Below are 374 nucleotides of genomic sequence, written 5' to 3'. Positions count from 1 at the left end.
AGCCGGGGGTGGGTGGGGGGGGGTCAGGGTGGAGGCTGGGGGCAGAGCGAGGAGGGCGCAGGGCAGGGCCCTACCGGATCTCGAAGTCCACGTTGGCCTCGTACGGCGCGAAGGTGGGGGTGCCCAGGCCTGCCACGCGGATGCCCTGCTCCAGGAGGCGGCGCGCAGGTGCCACAAGGCGGGGCAACGCCAAGGTGATGCGCAGGAAGGGTGAGGGGCCGTGCCCATGGTACCCGAACATGCCTGTGGACAGAGGTGGTCAGGCCGGCTCCGGAGCCCCAGCCTCAGACCCAGCCCCGGCCCCGGACAACTCACTCTCGCGAGAACACAGCTCCACGGCCTGCACGGCTGGCCCCGAGAGCTCCCTGCCGCCG

The 374-nt window shown here is 72.5% G+C and overlaps 1 protein-coding gene across 1 annotated transcript in view; it reads right to left on the bottom strand.

Annotated features, from left to right (window-relative positions):
* Pold1 (DNA polymerase delta 1, catalytic subunit) overlaps positions 1-374 on the bottom strand; it is a gene marked incomplete at its 5' end in the record, with an annotated part of 19564 nt that overhangs the window by 8980 nt on the left and 10210 nt on the right. The window contains 2 exon segments of the mRNA XM_033766026.1: positions 75-243; positions 316-372. Of these exon segments, the coding sequence (XP_033621917.1) occupies positions 75-243; positions 316-372 (226 nt within the window).

The sequence above is a fragment of the Fukomys damarensis genome, unplaced genomic scaffold (assembly GCF_012274545.1).
Source record: "Fukomys damarensis isolate Sample0158 unplaced genomic scaffold, DMR_v1.0_HiC HiC_scaffold_19, whole genome shotgun sequence".
NCBI classification, from domain to species: domain Eukaryota; kingdom Metazoa; phylum Chordata; class Mammalia; order Rodentia; family Bathyergidae; genus Fukomys; species Fukomys damarensis.
Note: the sequence above shows the minus strand (reverse complement) of the source record. Positions and strands in the feature narration are given on the sequence as shown.